The sequence below is a fragment of the Panulirus ornatus genome, chromosome 2 (assembly GCF_036320965.1).
Source record: "Panulirus ornatus isolate Po-2019 chromosome 2, ASM3632096v1, whole genome shotgun sequence".
Classification (NCBI taxonomy): Eukaryota; Metazoa; Arthropoda; class Malacostraca; order Decapoda; family Palinuridae; genus Panulirus; species Panulirus ornatus.
The window spans coordinates 101,160,464-101,183,896 of record NC_092225.1 but is presented as its reverse complement, the minus strand read 5'-3'; the positions used below and the strand labels follow the sequence as shown (position 1 = coordinate 101,183,896).

Here is a 23,433-nt window from a genome sequence, read left to right as displayed (position 1 = left end):
TCTAGGAATAGATGAAGGATGGCCTCATTTACTTATCCACTCTCTAGCTGTCAGATATAATGCACCAAAACCAGAGATCCCATCCACAGCCAAGTCTCGCAGACCTTTCTTTGGTTTCCTGACCACTTCACTTACCTTGGTTCAGCCACATCATTCCAATTCACTCTGCCCCATGCATCTCTTACACCCTCCTACATGATCAGAACCCAAACCCTTAAAGTCTTTCCCTCCTTTCACCTCTATCCATGCTCCATGAGGAAAGGTTGACGAAGAGGATATAGGTGTCAGAAGTGGAACAAGGTGAATGGGGAGACCAAATTGGAGATGTAATAGAGTGAAAAAGATCTAAGAGTGATTAGGGCTTGAATATGCAAGAGGATGAAAGGAATGCATGGGATAGAGTGAATTGGAACAATGTGGTGTACTAAGGTCAACTTGCTGTCCATGGACTGAATCAGGGCCTGTGAAGCATCCAGGGTAGACCATGGAAAGGCCTGTAGATTTCAACTGGTCATATCACAACTTTTATCTTAGTATGTGGAAAGTTAGTGATTCTTACATGAGAGGGGATTTGAACTTAAAGAATGTCATTTGAAGCTTAGATACTTTATCTATTTTTCTTTCTATGATATATTATATGTAAGTCCAATATTTGATTGTTTTTTATTTTGTGACAGTTCTAAATGCTCTGTAGTTAAAAGTACAAGTACTAATTCATATCATTATAACTTAAGAGTGGGAGAGCTTTTGTTACAAGAATGTTTCATGGTACATTGTTGGACAGGAAGAACTTTTTAAACTATGAACTAGAACATGGAGTGTTTATTTTTAGTGATATCAGCTGACTGTGTATTCCCGAGAGGTGCAGTAGAGTAGTCCAACAATAGGGAGATAAGATAGCAGATGACATGCAAATTAAGTTCTTCGTTCATAACACTTGCATATTTAGTTAAGGAGTGCATGTGTACCTGAATTGTTTACTGTGGTGAACTCTAAGAAAGATGGAATCATCTAGGTCATATTTAAGTATGCATTTGCATATGATTTATCTACTTTTATTATAATAGAAATTGAAAGTGTCTGAAGGAAAATTTCATGATGCAGTTTAGTTATACTTGAGAAGTTGGTGATTATATGAATAGATGATATCTGCATATTCACTAATCTTTGAAGATATGGAGGATAAGAGAGGTAATGAGCATCTACTGTGGTATGTGTTTATTGCTTGAGGATATTGATTAAAGCTTAACAGAATTTAGCTCCAATGACATGCTTTGCTACTCATGAGAAATTGTTAGTAACCTCAATTAGGTCCCATCGAACAAAATTCAAGGTGCCTAACAGTCATTACTTTCATTAATCTGTCTGTTATTTCACTTGCTTGTCCATCCGTACACTTCATGTCTTACTCATTATAACTGATGTGTATCAGTCAGGGGAGGTCTCAGAGCTGAATTTGGGAAAAACTCCTGTAGAAGTTAAAGGTGTTTTTTTCCATATGATGTAACAGTACTTAGAAAAAAAATGGTTATGATACACTAACAGAAGTGTCTTAAGTAATGTTGCTTGCCCTAGTTAACTACTGAAGCTTTCCCACTTTTATCGTTTCTCTGTTTCATCTTAGCAGCCTTCATGATAAGGTGTGATCTAACTTATATTTCATGTGTCATATTCCAAAATATTAACAAGATGAGATTGGAAACTATCTTTAACAAAGAGCATAATGCTTGTCTCATTTTTTTCAGTGGTAGATTTTCCTCATTTTATCAGAAAGCAGGACATACAAAACATTTCAGTTTAACCTCTAGTTCCTTCCATCCTCTCATAAGAATAGAATACAAAAAATCGTCACATCTTATCACTCAGTCTTTTTATGTCATTTAAACTGTGATTTAAAGAATCATCCTGAAAGACTTCTATCATTGTAAGTTCTTCACATCTCCTGAGACACAAGAGCAGTGCTTGAAACGTGTATCAAATTTTTTTAGCCATTGGCTTTGCTGTGAGATGAGGCTGTTTATATCCTCAGACACTTATTTGAACAATATAGCTGGAAGGCCTACATAAATCCTCCTGCAAAGCTGTAATTGTTACACTTCTGCATATTCCCCAACCCTACACAGCACCCTCCCCTCCTTATTAATGCATTTCATTGGTTTGTCCTGGTTTATCTTTGGTTATTGTCTTATTTCTTGTCATTCTTTTACTCAGTTTAACATTGTAGTCATTATTTCTCCATCCACTGTTCTTGCTCCAGAGTCTTACAGAATGCAAGGATTACAAAAGTTACAAACTCACATTAAACCTGCTTAGGTGCTTATGATAGAATGTATTTGGAGATTTTCACATTGTTCAAGGAGTTAAAGTTATATTACTTTGTCACTTTCCATTTTGCTAAGAAAAAAGCAATGTTCATAATTTTCTGTTTCTTAAAATCACATCATTAATCATGTTCATAGAATGATGATTACACTTTTAGCTTTATAGGTCAGTAACAGATACACTATGCTGAGGTATAGCTTACGATGATAATGTATGGTAGGAAATAAGTATCATTTTGCTTGCTTTGCATCTGAATCACTGAAATAGATCAGTGCATTTATGAATATTACTTTCAATCATCATTTAAATATTTGATAATTAGCTAATGTTAGTGTTGATTAGTGTTGAGTGATACATAACATCAAGGATATTGAGAGGTTTGCATCTGTATTATGCCATATTGACGTTCAAAAAATTATTTAAGATTTATTGCCACCTCTTAGATACTATTTTATCACCAATTCACCATTCAGTGTAATATGATTATGATGCTGGTACACAAATTTGCAATTATACAAAATGGGAAAGGCACTTGTACTTAGCCTAGACTTTAGTTCTGAAGTTGATTTTTGTTGAATCTTGTGATCCCTATTTGTGTGTTATGGGGAAAGAGTTTTATGCTTGTGTTGGTCCATAGCTTAACAATTTATACAGTTGATCTTGTTGACAAATTTCTTATTCAATGAGGTAGGATTATCTTAGGCAGATAATGATTTGCTTACTCATGGACTGATGTGGTAACATTCAGAGATGCAGTTGGGGTTTTAGTTAGTTCAGGAGCTTCAGATAATGAAAGCGTTCAGCTAGTAGCATACTACAGTAAGTAAGGTAGCAAAGAAATTAGCAAGAGATCAAAAGAAGAGATGAATGAATATGACGTAGAAAATAGACCTTGTAACATAAAGAGGTATACAGATCCATGGTTAATTCTTATTCAGTGACCTTAAAGAAACTGATGGAATTTTTAGAAATTGAACAGAAAATTAGTTAGAGTTCGAATTCCTTGGAGGAAATTAGTTAATTAAATGCCATAAAAATTTAGGATTATTATCTGATTTATCATTTAATTTTTACTTTTATTTTTATTTTACTTTTATTTTCCATTATACAAGACAGATAAAGTCAGTGTGATAGCAGCATGTATATTGTTATAGGGTACTATCTATTTTTATCTCTGACACCCGTTCGTATTGGAACTCCCTCAAAGGGATGGCCATGGCAACAGTCTCCATAATTAAAGAACTCCAGAGCCGCTTCTTAGCCTTTAGCACCTCACCCTTAATAGGGTGCTGGCAGATGGCAATTTTAAAGCAGTGTTTGCAGAGTTTGTCACCTAATGTTCTTAAAGACTACTTCTATCTAATGCTCTTACCTACTACCTAATGTTTCTACCTAATAATTCTGCCTAGATGTTCCTACCTACCACTTTTGTCTACTGCTCCCACCATTTTGCCAAAAGGCAAGGCTAACACATAGTTCTCTCCACAGGAAAATCTAGAGTTATGAAGAATGAGCTGGATGAGTATAGTGTTGTCATGTATTACATATGACAAGGAGAGATTGTATGTTTGTGGACAGAATGCCAGTAGTGCACATGTTAGTGAGACAGAAAGAAAAGACAGCCAACTGGGTCAAAGGAGTGCAACTTAACAGCCACTAAAGTGCTGGCTCACTAAACAGATGTCACTGATTCTCCTGATACCCAGAAGGGAAGTACTGGTAATGTACCTCCCTGGTCATTGGGTGCCTACCAACTGCCTATAGGGTAAATAGAGTGAATAGGTAAAAGGAGGCATATTGGCTCGAAACAGAGCTACTTACTATGGGAACTGAGGGTCTTTATATCCTTTTACTTAGTTAATGGTAACCAGCTATGTGAATTTGGTTTTATCAAATTTTATGTAATTTATAGTATCATGAAAAAAATAGAAAATACTGCTAAAGCTATTTTCTTTTCAGTATCTACAAGAGGTTTGGTTTTGATTCCAGATGAACGGCAACGACATTCCAGTGCATCTTCTCAAGGATCACAGGACTCACAAAATACAACAACTGAGCAGACAGCAGTTGGACTGGCTTCCTCAGTCTTCACACGGCCACCTCTTGAAGATAGGTTCGTAGTGGTAAAATAAATCTTTCTTCCAAAGGAGTTTATAGTGGCATGCAGAAAAAGAGTTGATGATAAATTATCTCATTAAAGTGAAATATCATAATGACTCATAACAGTTTGCTAGATGAGTGTTGTAAATTTTTGTCATGCATTTTTTTTTTTTTTTTTTTTTTTTTTTTTTTTTTTTTTTTTTGCTTTGTTCCACTCTGCATTTGATAATCATTTATATCAGCACAGGGGCCTTTTAGCTCCATCACCTTTCTTGGATTCTCTGAATGACTGTCTTGCATTTCACCATTCTGGCCTATGTATGATATGTAAGCTCCCTTGTAATTCATGATATGCATTCAGAGTAACTTAGCACCCTACTGTCATTCAGATTAACTTAGCACCCTATTGTCATTCAGAGTAACTTAGCACCCTATTGTCATTGGTACCACTATTAGATTTTCCTTTGCTTTTTTAGTATCTCCACATGTTATACAGTGTACTACCTTTCTGATAGACAGGAATGAGTACATTTTTCCATGCCCCAGACTTTTTGCCAGTTCCAGTTATCCTCTCTGATGTACACTCTTCCGTTAATTCTTTTCAGCCTTGTCCTTTTTACAAATTTTTTCCAATATGTTATTTCTCAGATGTTTATTTTACACAAACTTACAATATTTAACTTTCCCTACCTTTCAGTTTATAGTAATATCCCCATTTTCAAATTTCTTACCTCCAGACAAACCCTCTGAACATCAGGGAGAGAGAACTTACTGTTGAGGGTTGAAATTCCAATTAACCCCCAAAATAGGATGTATCTGTCTGGACTGACCTCTTTTCAACCACAGTAATATATATGAGGCCAGCTAATGTCTACACATAGAGACCCAACAACCATACAGCAACCCACCCAGGTCAATAGCATCATTGATACAGTGGTAAGATGGTGCCTTCCACTGCCAACCCTTATCACTCACATGGTCACAATTCCAATTTGCAGACCTGTTGACCATTGCTTTTGCCTGCTGGCAGTGTTTTCTCTTTATAACTTTCACTTCTAGGCTTCACATATGTTGGATCTGTATCTTTTCTTTCGTTTTGTGTTTTAAGGCATGAATTGTGAGTAGATTGTTCTTGCATTAGAGTTGCATAGGACATGTGGTGCCTCTCTGCAGTTTGGTGATTGTGTGGCGGTTTAAATCACTTCTTTGCTTAAGTTTTTATATTACTTTTTTTTTAACAGTTTATGCATTGTGGAGCATTTGTTTTATGTTTACATGATGAGACACCCCCACCTTTGTTATAAGCAGATGCTGCTGCTTTGTTAACAAAATAAGGGGAAGGTTGGATAGAATGATGGGCCAGTATGATGTATGTGGAAGGTTGCTGAAAGTGGATGCAAATGTAAGTGAAACTAGTTTTGAAAGGAATGGAATATCATTATGTTAGATTGGTTTCATGATGAAGAACAGGCAGTATTGGATTAGTTTAGATATTTGGGAGTAAATGATAAGAATGATATATGACATTGAGAAAGCCAAACCTAAAACTAAAGTCATGCAAGGGAGTAAAATTAAGGATATAGAAAACCCAGCAGATTGGAAAAATTGGATGTAGAGTGTGCAAGAAGTTTGCATAGGAAATATTTTCCCAGCATTGATGTATGGATGTGAAACATATGTTTGTATTGGTAAGGCTAGATGTGGTATGGCTTAAATTATGGAGATGACTTGGATGAAGATGTGAGAGGGTATGTGGTGAGAAGTTATGGAAAGGCACATGGATGAAAGTCGTTTAGGATGGTAGGGGCAGGTTGGATGTCATGAGGATGTATGGCAGGACAGTAGAAGGTACATAGACGAGAGGTAGAGCATGGGGTAGATGGATAGATATAGTGAGAAAATTTATTAAGGTTAGGGATATTTTAGATGAAGATGCTAGGACAGTGGTTCCCAACCCCTGGGTCATAACTCAACATTGGGTAAACTACTTATTATGAGGGGGTTGCCAAGGGGTCTCCAGTAACAGACTGTTTGAATTTTCCTTTATAGTCCTGCATTGGCAGTGTTAAGGAGGAGGTTAGAGGCAGCCACTTCCTTATATCTGTCCGTCCCCTTCATTTCCCCATAAATCTAAATCATCCACTAATCATGTTTCCAAGATTACAGTCTCAACTTATACATAATAGATTTGTGGTGTCAAAAGCCTAACTCTTATTTCAAATGCTGTATTTGTGCCAGAGTTTTGTCATGCAGTTTGTTAATGCTAACACCAGTAACAGAACAATTTTCACTTTTTTGTGTCTGTAAAGCTTATTTGTTATGGATTGGATATGTAAATATCTTTATTTTTCATATCAGTTTTATTCATTGATATTCAGATTATTGTCCCTGGGTGTTTTCCAAACTAATCATGGAATATGATCACTTTATCCCAAAAATTGTGGTCAAATACAGCTGAGTGAGGAATCATGCATTTCAGTGGGGAAGATCCACGAGAATAGATTTTAAGCATCAGTAAGCTGCATCTGTAATTTATTGAGGTCCAGAGTGTTGAGACACTACAATCTGAATTCGAAAAGCAAAAGGAATCCTCTAGTACATTGTATACCAAGCAGCAAAAGGAGAAAACGTTTCTGTGGTGTGAATCCCTCAATGTGCTCCTGTTTTTTGCTATAACCTTCTTGTGTAAGGCACTTAGTGTCACAAAGACACGAAGACAAAGTTCTGAAATCATATGCCTCTAGATTTTCTCTGGGTATTCAGTTTATCTTCAGCACCACTTGGTAAAGTAATTCAGAGGTAGGGCTGTTATTAGTAAACAGCCGCATGCAATTCTTCAGTCATTTTCAGTCATAATGCAAGTTTATTAAACTGTATCATCAATCATATGTTCATAGGTAGCTCCTTTGCCATTTTTTTTTCACAAAAGGGAGTTTATTGAATTATATCATTAATCATATACGTTTTCCTATAAACATGAACAATGTTTATCATTTACTACGAGTTGATTAAACCCATGGTTTGCTGAGCCACCCCCACTACCAGCATATAGGTCATGGCCAAAAAGAAATTAGGTAGGTACCACTGTACCAGGAGAATGATTTGGGATAGAATGCAGTGGAAGAATTTTGTTTATGGAGGTGGTATGAATGGAAATGTTAGTCTTACTTCATGAAGTAATGTAATGCATAAAGTGAAAAAGTATGAAGCACTTGTATAAGTTTGGAAACCCATATTTCATGTTAATGTAGTGGGTATAAGTTGAGATGTATGAGAGATGTTCAAAGGCTGTATATACTCACTCCACCTTATTTGATTAGAAATAGAATGAATATGATACACAGGTGAATAGATAACGAGAAAGGATCTCAATTTTTCTTCAATCAGGGTAACCAAAGACCTTTATTTTGGTTGTGAAGTCAGTTTACCCACTGTTGTATACGGTAGATATTTTCCCTAAGAAAAGAAAAGCAGTAGCACTTGTGCATTGCATAGGAGAGCTTTGCAAGTTTTTGTCTGAGAACTGACATTAATGTTTTAATCTTACTTAGAATGGACATTTGAGATCCACTTCTTTAAGGAAGTTTTTTAAGTTCCTTGATCTTTTATAACTAGCTCGATAGTTGAAACAAAAGCTTTGTTCCAACCACCTGTGAAATAAGGAAAAATACGGTGAAATTGATGTGATATTTAGATTTAGAAATAATCTAAACTTGATGATTATCTTTTATGGGTGAAGTTTATTAATTCATACCCAAAATCTTTAGCTCAAAATGACATGTCCAATTTTGAGAATAAATCTTTTTCAATACAGTCCAAGAAAATGTTTCTTTCGGAACATCATCCTTTGTATCAATTCAGAACTTTAAGATTTCCTTTAGTCTCATGGAAAATCATGGAAAATGACAAGAAATGTTTGTTCATCCAAGTTTCTCTTAGTATTCATAGGTAAGGATGATTTTATGTTGGTTCATGAAGTTTCTACTCCTCTCACAGTCATGGTTGCCTGTTAGAGCCCATGATGTAAGGAAAGGGCTTGTTCCTGGGCTTTCTTAAGGAATCTCTTTGTTGAAATTATTGAAGGGGTATACGACTTATGACAGACAACATTTTACAGTTATACCTCTTCTTAGATCTGGTTGATTATCTATTTGTGGTTCTGGTTATGCTGCCTCAGGTACAGATCAATTCCAAGTGAAGACCAATAGTTGCTCAGGGTCAGATTCTTTCTTTGTTTTTCCTGAGATTTTTTATAAGGTCCCTCCTTCTTCATGTAGTTATGCTCTCTGATGCTTATGGGGCTTATCTGAAGCTCAGAAATGTTGGTTTTGAAACATTGAAGCATTTTTCTCTACCTGAGGCAGAGCCTTTTGAGGATATTTGTACTTCCCCTGTACCCTTTTGAAAAATTTTCTTGAATCTTGGCAGTAGTAGGTTCAGGGAACAGACCAAGGTGGATGGCATTGATGAGAGTTTTTGCTGCAATATCACCCATCACTACACCAGTGAAATTGGTTGCTGCATGATTGTTAGGGGTTTGCACACAAGCATTAGCTGCTATTTAAAGATATTTCATTGACCAGATAGGGTAGACCCAGACAGATGCGCTCAATTTTTAGAGTAAAATAGCACTGTAACTCTTCTGCCAGTGAGTGCCCACTCTGATGTTCATAGGGTCTGCTTCCAGTAAAGAAGTGGTTTTTCATACTCCAGAGCCAATATTTTTCCATTATTCATCTTTCTGAAAATATGGAAAACATACAATCCCCTTTCAGTTTCTTTGCATGTTGTCATTATTGATGACTAATATGTTCAGAGAATGACAGGTTTTACAATGAGTTTTAACCCCTCCTTTCCCTGAAGACATTTAACTCTGTGTATTTTTATATCATCATCATTACAGCCTCACTTCCATTGGGCATATCAGGTGTATATAGCACCAAAAGCTTATTTTACACCATCAACTCATGCTTAGTGGATGAAATTAAATATTGACTCCCACACTCTTAAAGTGTTCCTTTTTCACTTTGTACACAGAGCTGATTTGGTAATTGAGACCAGTGTCCCCATTTATGCCACCTCCATACATAAATGCTTCCATTGCACCCATTCCCTAATCATTTGTATGGTATCTTCATCCAAAATGTTCTTAGCCCAGATCAGTTCTCTTACTGCTTCTGTCCACCTCTTCCATGGTCTCCTCTAGGTAGTAGGTGGATTGTAGCCACTGACCAGTGAGGGACTACCTCTTGGATTTCATGAGGGTTAGTGATAGCAGCACAATGAGTTGCCCAAGTTGTGTTTGTTCTCTATTTTCTGCTGCCATTCAGTTCACGAAGACACACTTTCCTCATAACACTTGGCAACATGTATTTATGTGACTAATTATTCTTAGCTTTGAATTACCTACTGTCAGCTCTGTGTGCTAGCCCTCCTTAATGGCAAAGTCTCCTCATAAGTACTTGTAAGTAGGTTCTTCCCCTTTTACCTTCTACTGTACTACTATACAGCTTATATCCTTGATGACCCTGTTATCTTCCAAGCACTGCAAAACATCATCTTAAAAGTTTTTCATCTATGTGACTTTTTAATGATTTCTTTGTATGACATATTCTTTTCACATCTGCGTTCTATATCTTAACTCTCCTCCTAGTGCCACTTACACTGTGTTGTTATGTTGGTCTTATTTTTAACCTATCCAGCTTTATGAATATATGAGGTTTACTTCCTTACATCAGCATTGGAACATATACTCCATGCAAGCTTTATACACACTCTGTACTCAGATCTTTGTCATTCACCAAAGCTTTCAGTTTATCTCAAATTTTTCTCCCTTACATGACTCCTTCCATCTTCAGCTTTCCCACTACTGTTGTAACCAAACTTTATATTCAGATACTTAAACCAGTCCACTTTTGTCTGTGCTGGAAATCCTCTTCTCCCGTTTATAATTTTCTTAAAGAAGGAAAGGAGAGGTGGGCCAAGCCAGGATATTCCCTCTAAGGCTCACTTCTCAGTTCATAACACGGGATACTTACTTTCACCACTCTCTTCTCACCGATATTGGTTCCCCTTTTCCCAAAATCTCTACAAATCTACAAATCTTCACCATCACCTCCACAAAACAGTGATCACACATCCCACAGCTGCCTCTTTCAGCACATTTACATTGATCCCTTTCAAAAACCAGCATCTCATTAAACTTCATTCACTTTCAGCATCCTCCTTTAATATGCTTCATCATAAAGGCCTGCCATTATATCCAGCTCTTCCTCTGATTTAGCTAATATACATCATCTTCATGTAGCACTTGTGGTCACTTCCATATTGTTTTTCCATGGTTAACTCAGTCTGTTAGAGTTAAAAGAAGAAGGACATTTTATAAAGTGCTTGACTTCCTGAAAGGAAGAGTATTCATTTGTTTGTCTATTTTTTTCACTATTTATAAGATTGGTAAAACATTTAGAATTTTCTAGATAGTATGTACACGTTTTAGTTATTGTTTAAAACTGTGTAGGATTGTATTGACAGGTCTAAATATGAAAAACTACAAAATGCCCATGATGAGGAAAGTGAAGAGGAACGTCATACAGAAGCACTGAATCGAAATAAAGAGCTCCAACAGCAACAAGTGCCAGCAAATGATTCAAGAGAGATTAAGCAGAGAAGGCATCGACGAGTGAGAAAGAAGAAAGGCAAGAATGAAAATGAAGGAAATGAGTCACCATTAGAAGGCGCAGAAGATGGTAAATCTGATGGGGTTTTCATCTGTAGTGTATCTGATGATGATTCCATAGGGTCAGCTAGTGATCTAAAGGCTAGAATTAATGATGAATATGATTATGACCATTGTGACCGTGGAGATGTCTCTGAAACTATTAGTTCATCTGTGTATCATGCAGAGTGTGAAAGTGTTACAACCCATGAAGATGATCCAAGGACAGCAGAGAATTCTGACCCTACCCAGTTAATACGACGGGGACCAAAGCCAAGTAAAGCAGCTATACGAGCTCGTGCTAGAGCTCTTCAAGAACAAGAGAACAGGAAGTGTGCTCAGGATAGACTTCTGGGACATGAGTATGGAGAAAAACCTCTTCTTCAAGATGATGAACTTGATTCAGGTGAAGAAGAAGGAAAACTGTCTGATGATCAAGAAGAACAACATATTGAACAACAACTCACTCAGCAACCAGACCAGCTACCAGTTAGGTCCAATATTTTTCATGTTCCACGACCTTTCAGAAAAACTTCCATGGATGAATCTCACAGACAGAGAGAAGTTCCAGGGGAGGAAGATGTGTTTGCTTTAGCTCCCTTTAAAACATCTTTTAAGAGAATAAACAAGAAAGTCTTTCAGAGCCGTAGTCAACCATCAAGCAACACTGTATCTCCATTAGAATCCTCTAACCAGCCAGTTATATCGCAGACTTTGGCAAACAGTTCTCCAGCTCCTGTTCACTTAGGCAGCCCAGAAATACAGGAGCAAATTGTTGAGCCTGTTCGGTTACCTGTAAAAGCTGATATAATTTATGAAGAGTCTCCAAGTGAAGAGTATCCTATATATGAAAATGTAGTGCTGAATCCAAATGGTAGTAGCATAGAAAATGGTACTACAACACCTAGATATCACCACTATGAGAATATTCCCCCACCTTTTTCTGTGTCTGGAGTTGAAACTTCCTCAGTTGTTAATCCTGTCCCAACAAAAAATCCATTTGTTAACCCCTTTATCAGTGAGAGTCCAGTAGCAGTTGTACCATCAGGAATGCAAGAGCCTTCAGTGCATTTATCAAACCAGTCTGCAATGTCCCCAGCTGCCACAGAACAAAACGTACCTAATCCCCCACGGAAAATATCTCAACAAGCCAGTCAGGGTATAATGTCTCAGAGCATAGATTCTCTCACTCCTAATTCTGCTGTAGGATCTATCAGTTCTCCTTCCCTCCAGAATACAGATCTCTTTGGGTCCACACCCTTCAATGATGTTACAATATCAACTACTCCATCCAATGATACCAAAGAATTTTCAGCACATGGTCAAACAATCTTAAATGGTGCTCCACAATTTACATGTTCAAGCCAGTCACAGTATTTCACCCCACCTTCTGATATGACTTCACACAACCCCATTCATACTTCCACACCACGTTCTGTCAAAATACACCCTCCCTCTCAAGGAAGAGAGTCAAATTCAGCAGACCTTGATGATGCTGATCTATTTGGTGCTGTACCTTTCAAACCAGTAATTGGACATCAGCAGACAGGTCAAGCAACAAGTGGGAAAAGCCAAACACTGCCAGCTAATATGAGTTCTGTCTTTCAAGCACAGATGGCTCAGATGGCACGTGATGATGGTCACATAGATAAATTTTTTGGTGATTTCAAAGTTTCGAGGTCATTAAGGAAATCAACACCCCCTAGTTTCCGTAAACCAAGGACAGCACACCAAAAACTTTCCGATTCTGACACCTCAAGTGATGATGGATCTATGATGGTCAGTAGAAAACCTAAACATAGAGATAGAAGTAAGGACAGATTAAAATATAAAAATATTAGTGAGGAATTTGAAGAAGAAAATATGATGGTGCTCCCAATCAAACAATTTGGACATTCTAAAAAGGAGAAATTAAGTAAAAAGAGTAAAAAGCATGAGAAGTTGGAAAAGAAAGTAGAGAAGCCAGAAAAGAAACCAGAGAAAAACATTAGTTTTGAGTCTGCTGGAATTTCTAATATGAGTTTTGAGGATTTCACCCTTGAAGAAAACCGTCGTGAAGCAGACAGGAGTCGTCGAGAATCAGATAGGAACCGACAAGAGGCTGAAAGAGGTGGAGACTCCCTTCAGAGCCCCGAAGAAGATGATTCAGATTTAAGGACCACTGGAGGTACAAGATTTGGATCATTAAAACGAGGCATCAACCCTTTCTCAAAGTTGGGGCGCTGAAAGAATCTTCATTCTTGCATAAATTTTCTTTGTGATTATCTTTGATAGATGCATACATATTGAATTGTCAGACTATCAATTATAGATTATAAGTCCAGTGTTTGAGGGATAGATTTGTTCCATACCAGGATATAAGATGTTGAATAAATGTTCAGTGATATTTGGTTGAACTTTGTCCATAATATAGATTTAAAAAAAAAATCATATATTAAATGAAATGAGAAGAGAATTTTAATACAAAGAAGACATGCCTTTCAGACTAAAGAACATTCTCTGACTTATTCCTTTTTGTGAGAATTTATTACAGATTTATTTGATTTTGCTGAAATTAGAAAAAGTGAATGAGTAATACAATAATGTTATACCAGAATAGCTAGGAAAATATCCATGCATATCAGATTTTGTACAGTAATTAGAGTCATGATGAGGAATATGATAATCTGTGCTTCCTTCAAAAAAATAGAATTTTCATGCTGTTTCATGTCTTCAGAAATGGCAACATGTTCATAGATAAAGTAGCTACTAAGTATTGGTCTTATGGTTGATGACCTTCCCAAGAATGCTCATTGGATTATGAAATTCTCTTGTGAAGACAAACCTTTAGAAACACAAACGTACATTTTCTTTTGTCATGGTCATTTCATAATGTTGAAATTAAGTTTTTGATCACTAAATTCTTGGTCATTGGCAGAATAATAATGAGGAAATAATCCAGTTTTCTCTGTTGGAGTCTTATGCCCAACATCAGTAAGAGAGAAAGTACAAGTCACTACTTCTTGCTCCTAAAGTGTCTTTTTAAATGATTGAAGTGCATTTGTATTATTTTTGCTGGTTAGTTTATCTAGCAGTACTGGTGCTAAAAGTAGTGCAGTTGACAAATTGATTCATGATTATATTTTCTTACTTTTAAAAAGCCAAAGACCGATAATTTGTTAATATTTTTTGTAAAGAAGGTATTTCAATATTGGACATTGTTATTTTGATAGAATGTGAGCCTTTGACATCCAGATGCAGGCCCTTTGAGAACAATGAATATGCAATATTTAGGTCTAGCTAAAGCATCTACCAACTGGATAACAACATACCTCTCAGCTCTTCCAATCAGGAGTCAACAAAAGCCTTCCATACCAACACCACACCTCATGTGGATACTGCAAAAATTGAATGTCCTTTAAGATTTTATCTGGATCTGAATACCTCTGGTTAGATTGTATGGTCAGTCATAAGATGTGAGTTATATTACAGTGCCTGAGAACAGTTGGATGTTCAGCACTTGTGAAGATGGTACTGCTTAAGCTGACTAACATGACTTTTATGAAACACAGGAAATGTCACAAGCATTGTCCACAGTGTCATTAAATCTGCAGTGAAATTAACAGCATGTTAATTGGAAGGAATATCTCTCTCTCTCTCTCTCTCTCTCTCTCTCTCTCTCTCTCTCTCTCTCTCTCTCTCTCTCTCTCTCTCTCTCTCTCTCTCTCTCTCTCTCTCTCTCTCTCTCTCTCTCTCTCTCTCTCTCTCTCTCTCTCTCTCTCTCTCTCTCTCTCTCTCTCTCTCTCTCTCTCTCTCTCTCTCTCTCTCTCTCTCTCTCTCTCTCTCTCTCTCTCTCTCTCTCTCTCTCTCTCTCTCTCTCTCTCTCTCTCTCTCTCTCTCTCTCTCTCTAAATATATATATATATATATATATATATATGTGAATTCCAGTCTTAGGCCCCCACGCAGTATGTTTCATCTTTCTCATTCTGGAGTGTACCTCCCTTTCGTAAACCCCCACTCACTGATGATTAGCTTTATTTGACTTGGTATTCATCATAACAGTGTCATTTCGGAAGATTCATTGAAAAATGATGACTGTAGCTGTGGCATGTTTACCAACAAGTTTTTCTTTCAATTGGAGATGAGAAGCTTATGTAAACTGTTTAAGAGCTGCTTTGCTAAACTTAAACGGGTGGTGGCTGGCTAAGCTGGTGATATAAATAGTGAGCATACCTTCATGACAGGGAGGGTTAGTCTGGTGTTGGTACAAAAGCCATTGAATGATCAATTGAATAATTTGCCTCCCAGGTCTATGCTCTGGAGATGGTTCCTGTAATGTCATGCCTCTAGAAGTGTTTTAGCTTCTACTTATCATTGTCAGCTGTTATTCTAGCCTTTGTCTCACATCTAATCATATCTTCTTTGATTTCATTTTTATCTTATTAATTTGGTTTGCCACTGGAATCTTTGCATGTTGATTAAATATCAAGAGGATATTACGGTAAACAGTATCAGAATATTATGAATAGCTTGACTTATAGGTGTATTATATTGGTAATAGCATTGGCTAAGCAAGTAACTGTCTTTCTTGTGATAACAGTTGAACAGAATTTTCCCACATTTTGTCATCGAAGCTTCATTTGCTCTGTTGGATGGTCACAGCATTGATTATGAACAGTTTATACATATTGATACTTGATTGTGATTTTTATTGGAAATATTACCAAATTATTACACCTTATGCATTATTGAAACACTTACTGACTACTGAAACACTGACTACTAATCCTATCCTGTATTGGTACTGTTTTGTATATTGTATAGTTGGTATACCATCATCGAATTTGCGTACATGTCAGCAAGTTTTTTGGTTGCCTATTTGTAATGTTTTTGGTGCACTGTCTTCTCCTAAGGACTGAACAATTATAGTCTAGCTCATGAAATTTATGATATTTATTGAAGTATAATGTTCTTACTATTTATATTGTGTGGTTGGTGTACCATCATATAATTTGCATCCAAGTCAGCAAGTTTTCTGGCTGCCTGTTTGTCATGTTTTTGGTGCACTGTCATCTCCTAAGGACTGAACAGTTATAGTCTGGCTCATAAAAATTATGATGTTTATTGAAGTATCGTTATTATTTAGCTTTTTATTATAGTTATTCACATCACTGAATTCATTTGATTGGTTTGAATAATATTGACAGAATGCTACTTTAAGTTTATAACAGGATAGTACATAATGGTTTCATCTATAACGTATCTGTTTGTCAACATCATTAACTCTATTCCCCATTCCTTCAGGTACGTTCAGCCCTTCAAATCACTCTTACGTATCCTCAGCAGAAGGCCATTGTATTGAAATAGAACATGAACCTACATCTTATATTAGTGTTTCTTAATGTTTTACTTTGCACACCAAGTTAATTTATCAAGTAGATCAGTATCTCCCTTAGAATATGTACCATTCATTTAGGTAGTAATTTATTCTAGACATTTACCAAAGGATGATTAGGATTTCCCTGACTTCTCAGGATGATCCTTTTACTCTTTTGAGTGTACTTAAAAAACTTTTTCTAATAGCTTTGCTTTTGATTGGTATGTTCTTTGCATTTTCCTTTTTTTATTTCTATTTTGCTAATGATTATTTTCTGGGGATAAGGGAGAGAGAATACTGCCCCCATGTAAAGTGTGTGTGTGTTATAGAAGGCAGCTGAGAGAACTGGAGCAGGGTGCTCAAAATACTTCACTCCTGTATTACTTTCCAAAGGAAGTGAACAGAGGAAAGAGCTGCTGGAGAATTTTTTCCCCTAAGACTCTTTCATATTTTCCTGATATCTCGCTCACACAGGAAATAGGCACCACATATGATAGAAAAGGAAAGATTATTCCCACTTCCCTTTAATCAGTCTCTGTTGTCTGCTCCCCATACAGTTCATTGTGAAGCAGTAAGAAATTTTCCGAGGGATATTTAACATTCCCCCTTGTTTTAGTTATTATGGAAGATAGGGTTCAAGGGCCAGTTATTACTTTTTTCACCTATGCCGGTAGTCTATTTCAAGAAAGCTTTTAAAGCAGGGCTATTTTTATTACTCAGTTTTGAACTCTTGATATCCAAAAATCAGGCTGCTCTATACAATACAGCCGTAGTTGGTGGGATTAGAAATTCTTTGATCCAGTTTGTCAATTGGAGGCTATTTCAGGGTGGATAAGAAAGAGCCACATAGTGAGACTTACAAAACAAAGCAGCTTGAAGCATTATCAATTTTAACAGAAATTATTATTAGCATTAACAAAACACTATTAACAGAAATAAGTATTCTGTTTGTCAGTGCTCTATTTTCTCATTCTAAACTCATGATCTCTACTCTTGTCTTTGACAGTCTTGATGACTTGATTTGTAGTGATTTATGAGCATTAATCTTTATATATTAGTAGATTTATAAGGAATGATATGCTTATTTACCATTATTAAGACTAAATAGATATAATTTACTTATGGTGTTTCTTTATATAACAGGTTTGTTACTTACCTGTTTTGTGTAAATTGGTAACTGTTCCTCCTAGCCCAAATGAAATGCTTTTAGCAACCAGTTTTGTTAACCATGCATTACAGACAGATCAGTTATGAACAGTAATTTCACTAAATATAAGTTTCAAGTCAACTTGTTTATTTCAAGGAATTACTTATTCCTTGCATCTTGCACCTCATTTGAATGTCCTGTTTTTGGTTTGAAGGTTCCTTTTTCTTCATTTAATGTGTTGTTTTGGGGTAAGGTAAATGAGTTACATTTTCTTTAAGGAAAAGAGTTCCTGTGTATATTTTCACTTAGAGTATGGATGTATGCAAATGAGGTTAGAAAAGAATTGACAGCAATTTTGTTTGCATTAATATGGATTGAGTTCCTGTGGATATGCTCAACAAGATTATGAATGTATGCAAATGAGGCTATTGTTCTGCACCAGATTTTACCTTGCTAAGATGGGAGAAGCGGTTGTGTATAAAAACAGTGTCGAAAGTGGCGATCACCCAAAACATGTGTTTGGCAAGAAATTCTGAGGCACAGTTCTCCTCATCTCTCATTTCTGATGGTGAAAATTAGTCCTCATGAAAGAGTTTTTTCATTATTGTGACATAGAGAGTTCAAGAGTATATTTTTCGTTATGCCTACCCAGTTTCTTGTGAACATGAAATGTAGATGTCTGTATTTGCCTGTTACTTACCCATACTACTTTTAAAGATGAACTTTGGGTTTCATATTTTTGCAAGTGCTTAGTTGTTGGCAATAGCCTTGTAAAGTTTGGCTTTTTATCAACTGATGGGCTGACTCCTGCTGGTTTTTTTTTTCTTTTTTTTTTTTTTGAGAAGTGATAAGTGGATGTATTAGATAAATGATTCATAGGTCGTATCATAGTCCAGTGGGCCTGCACCTGACTGTTATGAGGCTCATGCATTTTTCTCTCTTGAGTGTCTTAACATAAAGAAGTTATCTCTTTTGTCAAGGCTTCATTTTATACATAGTTTCTTTCTATAGGTGAACTTTTGATATATTTGCATGAGACACTGAGCCTGTCCATTATCTCAGTATACCATCACACCCTAATTGTTATATTTTTTGAAAGGATATGTATGTAATGGTATCAAAAAAACATTGGAAAGTAACATTAGTGTACTACAATATTTTGCAAAAAGTTGGTCATAGCATAACATGAAAAGAATTTCTGCAGTCTCTTATTTTTTCAACATGAAAATTGCTCTTTATGAATTTGATTTTGGTTAATTTCTAAGACTGCAGTCAAGAATGAAATAGTTGAGTTATTATCATTATTATTATTATTATTATTATTATTATTATTATTATTCATTATTCGCTAACACGGGAAATTGCAAATAGTATAAAAAAAAAATTATTATTATTATTGTTATTATTATTATTATCATTATTGTTATTTCAAAAACTGTATGTGAATATTTAGGTAATATTTCTGATGCACTCATGTTCTGACATTTTTTCCTGTGTATATCTTAATTAATCATATACGTCATAGGAATGAGATGGTAGCGCTGGTAGTATAATGCAATTGACTTGTTAACCTCTTCATAATGTTTCTGAAAGCTGGTAAACAAAGCATTGAATATTTTGATATGTATTAGTCAAACAAGACAAACTCTGTTAGATCTTTAAAGTTATATTGTACATAATTTAGATTTAGACTAGCAATATTTTACACACACACACACACACACACACACACACACACACACACACACACATATGCTTATGCTTAATCGCTGTTTCCCACGTCAGCGAGGTAGCATCAGGAAACAGACGAAGAATGGCCCATCCACTCATATACACATATATGTACATAAATGCCCACATGCACACATATACATACATATACATAGGCATATGCAGACATTACATACAAATAAATGTACATATTCATACTTGCTTGCCTTCATCCATTCCTGTTGCTACCCTTCCGCACAGGAAAACAGCATCGCTATCCACTGCTTCAGCAAGGTAGCCCCAGGAATACAGACAAAAAGGCCCCTTTCGTTCACACTCGGTCTCCAGCTGTCTTGTGTAATGCACCAAAACCACAGCTCCCTATCCACATCCAGGCCCCACAGACCTTTCCATGGCTTACCCCAGACACTTCACATGCCCTGGTTCAGTCCATTGACAGCATGTCGACCCCTGTATACCAAATCGTTCCAGTTCACTCTATTCCTTGCATGCCTCTCATCCTCCCATATGTTCAGGCCCCATTCGTCCAAAATCTTCTTCACTCCATCCTTCTACCTCCAGTTTGATCTCCCGCCTCTCCTTGTTACCACCACTTCAAACACATATATCCTCTTCGTCAATCTTTCCTCACTCATTCTCTCCATATGTCCAAACCATTTCAACACACCCTCTTCTGCTCTCTCAACCACACTCTTTTCGTTTCCACACATCTCTCTTATCCTTTCATTACTCACTCGATCAAACCACCTCACTCCACATATGTATATGTATGTATATAATTTGATGGAACTTTTGCGTAATAACTAGGATGGTTGGAAAAATGTTGAAGTATAATAACGTCCCTAGTGATAATGAAATGAGATTTGCATAATGTTTAACTGATTGAGAGTATGATAGACTGTTTGACTTTGATTGAGACGTGTATGAGTGAAACATTCCATCAGATTTCAAAGATAGACACATTCCAGAGCTAGAATTGCATACCTCCAAGTCTCATTCACTATAACTGACATTCTTATCGCATATTTTTCTCTAAGGAACTGTGTATTTATATTTGAGCCGCACTATACATGGCATCATATTTAATATTTGAAAGGGTGAATTTGAGTGTAGAGTGCATTGCAGATTTTAACTGAAGGAATCATAAATGTTATGAAATGAAAGGGATGACTTTTTTTACCTTTAGGAAAGCATTGATTTGTATTGTTAGTGGAATCTCACACTACTGTGTATGATTTTTTATTCATATATACATGTACCTGTATCTACTTATTGTATTATAGAATTTTCATTAGTTCATGAGTAAATAGATGCATTAAAATTAGTCTGACATGGTACTAAAAATTTAATAGAAATATTTAATTTTCGTATTGGAGTAAATATGGTAGACATTTTTTGTACATACCACCTTTATAACCAGAATTTTTAGCCTGTCTTCATGGTTTGGAACTCTTAAAAGTTGATTTTACAATCTTGACTGTTTCAGGAACTGAAAGCATAGTGTTTTACGTTTTTAATGTGAAAAAGTAAAATTAAATTTTTTACATATGGTATTTTTGATATTTTCATTGCTTGCATAGTGTATTACATGTGCTTTTTTTTTTATCGAGCACAGCTTAACTTACTAAGAATTAATTTTGTGATTTAGAACCTGAAGTATGTTTAGGTAAGTTTGTAGAGTGTGATGTATAATCTTATGCCTTAATAGTATTACACTCCATCGACTTCCAAGCCTCATCTATCTTAATGATAACTGTAATTTGAAGAATTAATTTGAAGTAGACATCATAGAGTTTTGTTCAGATCAATCTAATTTTGAAAAGTTTATATACCTGTATGTGAATTTACACAGTGCTGGAAAATTATCAAAAAGCTGACTTTGAATCTCATTTGACCTTCAAAAAGAGAAGAGAGGAAGAGCATATTCAAGGTATTTAAAGAGTCAAGTAGAAGATTTTGTTTCTTTTGGTAAACATCTTGTGTTATAGAGTTTTTTACATAGTCTCTTGGTATATCCGTATTATGTTATCATCAGTTATCACTATTCTAAGATTGATGAAATATATTTGATATGTGCTGTACAAATTAACAGACTATAGGACAATTGGCTGATACAGTTCATTTTGAAAGCTTCATAGCACTAGAAGGGAATTCAGGTGAAACTAAACCAAGGCAAGAAACTGCTTCCTGTTAGTGCATTTTGTTATACATTTTTTATCTTTTTTGTGTGTTACTTCATAAAAAACATTGAAGAACAGATTCTTTATGTTTGTTGTGTGTTTGACAACTTCAGTCAAGGATACTTTACATGTTGTCGTTCAAGTTGACACATAACTGAAAAATAGGTCGAGCAGACCTGTTGAAAATAATTAGTAGTCATCTAACTGACATACAGTAGGGATTCAACATTCTGGAATCCTTTGTCATTAGAGCTGCATCACTTACCATTGCTCATGTAATCAGATAAACTGTAGTCATTGGTAATTGTTGTCATATTTTACCCTAGCAAGGATCGGTAACCGTGAAGTTTCCTTAACTCTGTCAGTCTCAGCGCAGAAATATGTTGAGTGCAGAAACAGGCATACTTTCCACCCATCCTACTTTAATATATGATAGCTTGGATTGTGAGTTTCTTTTATTTTCAAGCAGATAGATAGAGATAGGATAGGATGACAGATTCTGACTGTTTTGGTTGTACAACCTGTTGAATTGAACTTGATGGAACCTGTTGGTTATTTGTAGTAGATCCTTGAGCCTCAACCTGGATTGCAAGGCATGAAATTTCCTTGACCCACTTATTTTCACAGCTCACTGTCTTTCTTTCATCAAAATGTGTTTTTCTTAATTTAGAATTTAGTTATGTGGTGTTGAAAAATAGAGAACTTTTCATGGTGATGAGCAGGGAAGATTTTGTAAATTCTATGTATATGAGAACAAAAATTTGCATTTTTTTACAAAAAAATAATGAAATGTTAATGGATTTATCATGAATAGTGTGAATGCATTAGTGTTTTAAGCACATTCTGCTGTTTTAAATTTGACAACTAAATTAGTCTTAAGTAAATATTTCTTATAGCTGGAGTAAACTCAGGTTTGGGCTCACAGTGTAGCTTGGTATATCAAATGTGTGCTGTGTGGAATATAATGTTCATGGTAGCTACATCTTTCAGAGTATGTTTTAGTTTACCTTCATTCAATTTGTTGTCCTTATTTCAGTTACCTTTTTAATTTTTGAAAAATCTAACTCATAATTCACTCACTCATAATGCTTGTCAAGATACAAACATTGTTAGAATGAAAATGTCGTAGGTGAGTAGAAAAGAAGATGAAGTTTTGTAGACTAAAAAATAGGTTAATGCTCACCACACTACAACATCACCCATATCACCATATGAATATAGGAACTACAAATATCTGGGCTTGCAAGGCAAACTATGTTTAGTCGTTCAGAATAGGGTAACTGATATTTGAACCACTAGAAAAGTATGAAACTTTGGATTATTACTGGTGGATAGTGTGAGGTGGAGGAATTAATTAGTCTTGGCCATTGCATATAGATTAGTATATAAGAAATGATTTTTATCAACTTTATATTCTTATTAGAGTATTATATGTAATTTGTGGAAATTGCAGATTTTGTTCCTTACAATCTGTTTTGTTACGAACTACCCCCAGAAATTTAAACCAGTGACTTGGAAATTTAGGACTATCACCTTCATGGCCCCTGCTGTGTAGTGTTATTCTTAAGCTATTCTCATTAATGACATATCATGGTTGATTACACACTGAACAATTGTGTATATGGTAATGATCGTTGTGGATAATTCAGATGGTATATATAATTCTGTAGTTCTATTCGTTTTAATTATGCTCCTTGTCACCTGCTGTCCTCTTACTTCATGAGCTTGTAATGTAAACCATAAGAATATGCATGGTGATAGTGACTAACAGAGAAGTACCTTATGCTATATACTAAAAGGTTTGAGTTCTGTTTTCAGAAACTATCTGGTGAAAAGTTTTTCATTAAACTAATCTTATGAGTAGAGTAAGGAAAGGTATC

General features: G+C 35.7%; 1 protein-coding gene across 5 annotated transcripts in view; it reads left to right on the top strand.

Annotated features, from left to right (window-relative positions):
- Nak (Numb-associated kinase) overlaps positions 1-13,479 on the top strand; it is a 555,804-nt gene extending 542,325 nt beyond the window's left edge. For 3 of the 5 annotated variants that reach the window (XM_071680832.1, XM_071680812.1, XM_071680792.1), the window contains 2 exons: positions 4,282-4,435; positions 10,954-13,479. In XM_071680832.1, the coding sequence (XP_071536933.1) occupies positions 4,282-4,435; positions 10,954-13,363 (2,564 nt within the window). In that variant the 3' untranslated portion in view covers positions 13,364-13,479. The remainder of the gene's footprint in view (positions 1-4,281; positions 4,436-10,953) is intronic. The other 2 variants (XM_071680822.1, XM_071680802.1) reach the window with 2 other exon arrangements.
- Positions 13,480-23,433: the final 9,954 nt, after the last annotated feature.